The 2,043-nt window shown below is 39.2% G+C and overlaps 1 protein-coding gene across 1 annotated transcript; it reads right to left on the bottom strand.

The window, feature by feature from the left end:
• Positions 1-629: 629 nt before the first annotated feature.
• Positions 630-1,730, bottom strand: LOC129742349 (uncharacterized). The gene is made up of 2 exons (XM_055734240.1): positions 1,642-1,730; positions 630-759 (listed from the first exon to the last, which is right to left on the bottom strand). Exons 1-2 carry the CDS (start codon positions 1,728-1,730, stop codon positions 630-632), a joined length of 219 nt encoding a protein of 72 aa, XP_055590215.1.
• Positions 1,731-2,043: the final 313 nt, after the last annotated feature.

The following is a 2,043-nucleotide window of genomic DNA, read 5'->3' as shown; positions in this document are numbered from 1 at the left end:
TACAATAAACAATGTGATTGAAGAGCTATGTCATTGAAAAAAACGGAGAGATGCTGTCCAGTCAAGCGCGACGCCATGCTCGCAACAACACTAGGTTGCGTGCTAAGCACAATTGTGTTATTCTCGAAAAGACACAACTGGAAACTGAAACTCTGCTTACATTTTCTCTTTAACAGTATTGTACATCGTGTGATTATACTTTGTCTTTTTCTCTTTCTTCTTTTTCACTGTTCCCCTCTTCTCTACATTCAGGTCTAAATAATTTTTTGTAGCCAGAATACCTTGGTGTCGTTTCTTAACCGGTTCCTTATTTTGGTTTTATTAAGATTCGACCCTAAAAAAGGCGCTCGACACATGCCGAAGAATGCGGAAAAATCAATAGACTTGGAATCAATCTTCGTAGCAACGGAAACGCGTAATCTTTCGACCTACTTCATGTATAGCACTTCACCCCAAAAGCCTCCAGCTTCGTCAAAATCGATAGATGTGAAATCTATGTTCAGAACTACTTTGAATTCATCATCAATAAGCTGCAATTCATTTTTATGGATCAAATGAGGGAAGCATAGCAACAACGGAAGGATGGATGGATGTTTCCTAGTCTTCACAAAAATAGGATCGACGATACTTTACTTGATAATCACTTGAACGTTGAAATTTATCCTGCTCTGAATTTGCTGTGTTAGAGGTATGTAGACGTTCAAAATATTGATCTTAAATTTCTCTTGGGATATTTTGCCTTCTGATACATATTCATTTCTTAGAATTTCGGCAGCCACTCCAACATAAAGCATGGATCACGCGAAATCTGGACGCACTAAAAAGAATCTATCTCGGAGCTATGTAAACGAAATTAAAATGTTTTTTGTACTCAAAATGTAGGGTTTTATTGCACTTTAAAGGAAAAATAATGAAAAAATTATTCCGATGTTGTTTTGATGAAATTTCGAACTTTCGTCGAGTACCACTTATCATAGTTTGGACACCCTATTCGCTGACCTCAGCGGCTATTTTGTTCTACAATCTCTTCATCTCTGTTGCATTCCGAGTCGTCCTACCATTCTTCTTTATCTTCTACTTGACAATTGCCCAACATTTCTCGATAGGGCGGAGTTGAGGGCAGTTGGGTGGGTTGATGTCCTTTTCGACAAAATCCACTCGTTGGCCCGATAATACTGTAGTACCTCCTTGCTGTAGTGGCAGCTTGCCAAATCTGGCCAAACTTTACTGGTCCTTTGTGGGATCTAATGAACGGAAAAAACGTTTTTCAGGCACTCCGCCTTGTACATTTCGGATGCCATGGTCTTGTTTTTGACAAAAAAAAACGGGTTTTTCGTCCGCAGCTGCAAATACCTTGCAACACTTTTCTGCTAACTTATCGGCAAAAACGAATTTGAACTTCGTGGGGACATCACGCCGACCAGTGACTTTGTAAAAATGTTGGCCAGGAAGCCGGCCAAAATCAGATTTCGCGATTTTTGAATCAGATCACGTCGGGTTTTTGACGTGGGTGTACAAAATTAATTTTCGTCTCGCTATCATCTATAACTTTTTTGAAACAAAACGAATCATAATGAAATTTTCAGCACTGATAGAGGAAACATTCATTCAAACTTCTCAGGTTTGACAGACAGTTAAGGCTGTTTCATAAAACTATCAAAAAGTGTTTTATACAGCCTTGAATGAAGTGTATATAGCTCAGGCTTCTCGTTTTGAAAAAGCTTTTTCATTTTTTTATTATTTGTGAATGGGAAGCCACCCTGCAATATGTATTTACCATATTCGACGGCCCTGGTAAAGCTCCTGCACCCTCCTGGGATGATTCCGCACAGTCACTGTCATCATCTGACGAATCGATGAGCGCAACTGGATCAAAATTTAAAACCAGGACTTCCTCTCTTTAGATATTTTGAGAAATAGATCTTCTATGAATATTAAACTTATTTGCAAAGTTTCGTGGTAAACGAACCAGAGCATTGACCTTCAAGCTGCCGGGGATCCTTCTTCGAAAGAGCTCCTGTAGCTTTTGATGCACTAGGACGA

Source organism: Uranotaenia lowii, chromosome 2, assembly GCF_029784155.1.
Source record: "Uranotaenia lowii strain MFRU-FL chromosome 2, ASM2978415v1, whole genome shotgun sequence".
In the NCBI taxonomy this organism is placed as follows: Eukaryota; Metazoa; Arthropoda; class Insecta; order Diptera; family Culicidae; genus Uranotaenia; species Uranotaenia lowii.
Note: the sequence above shows the minus strand (reverse complement) of the source record. Positions and strands in the feature narration are given on the sequence as shown.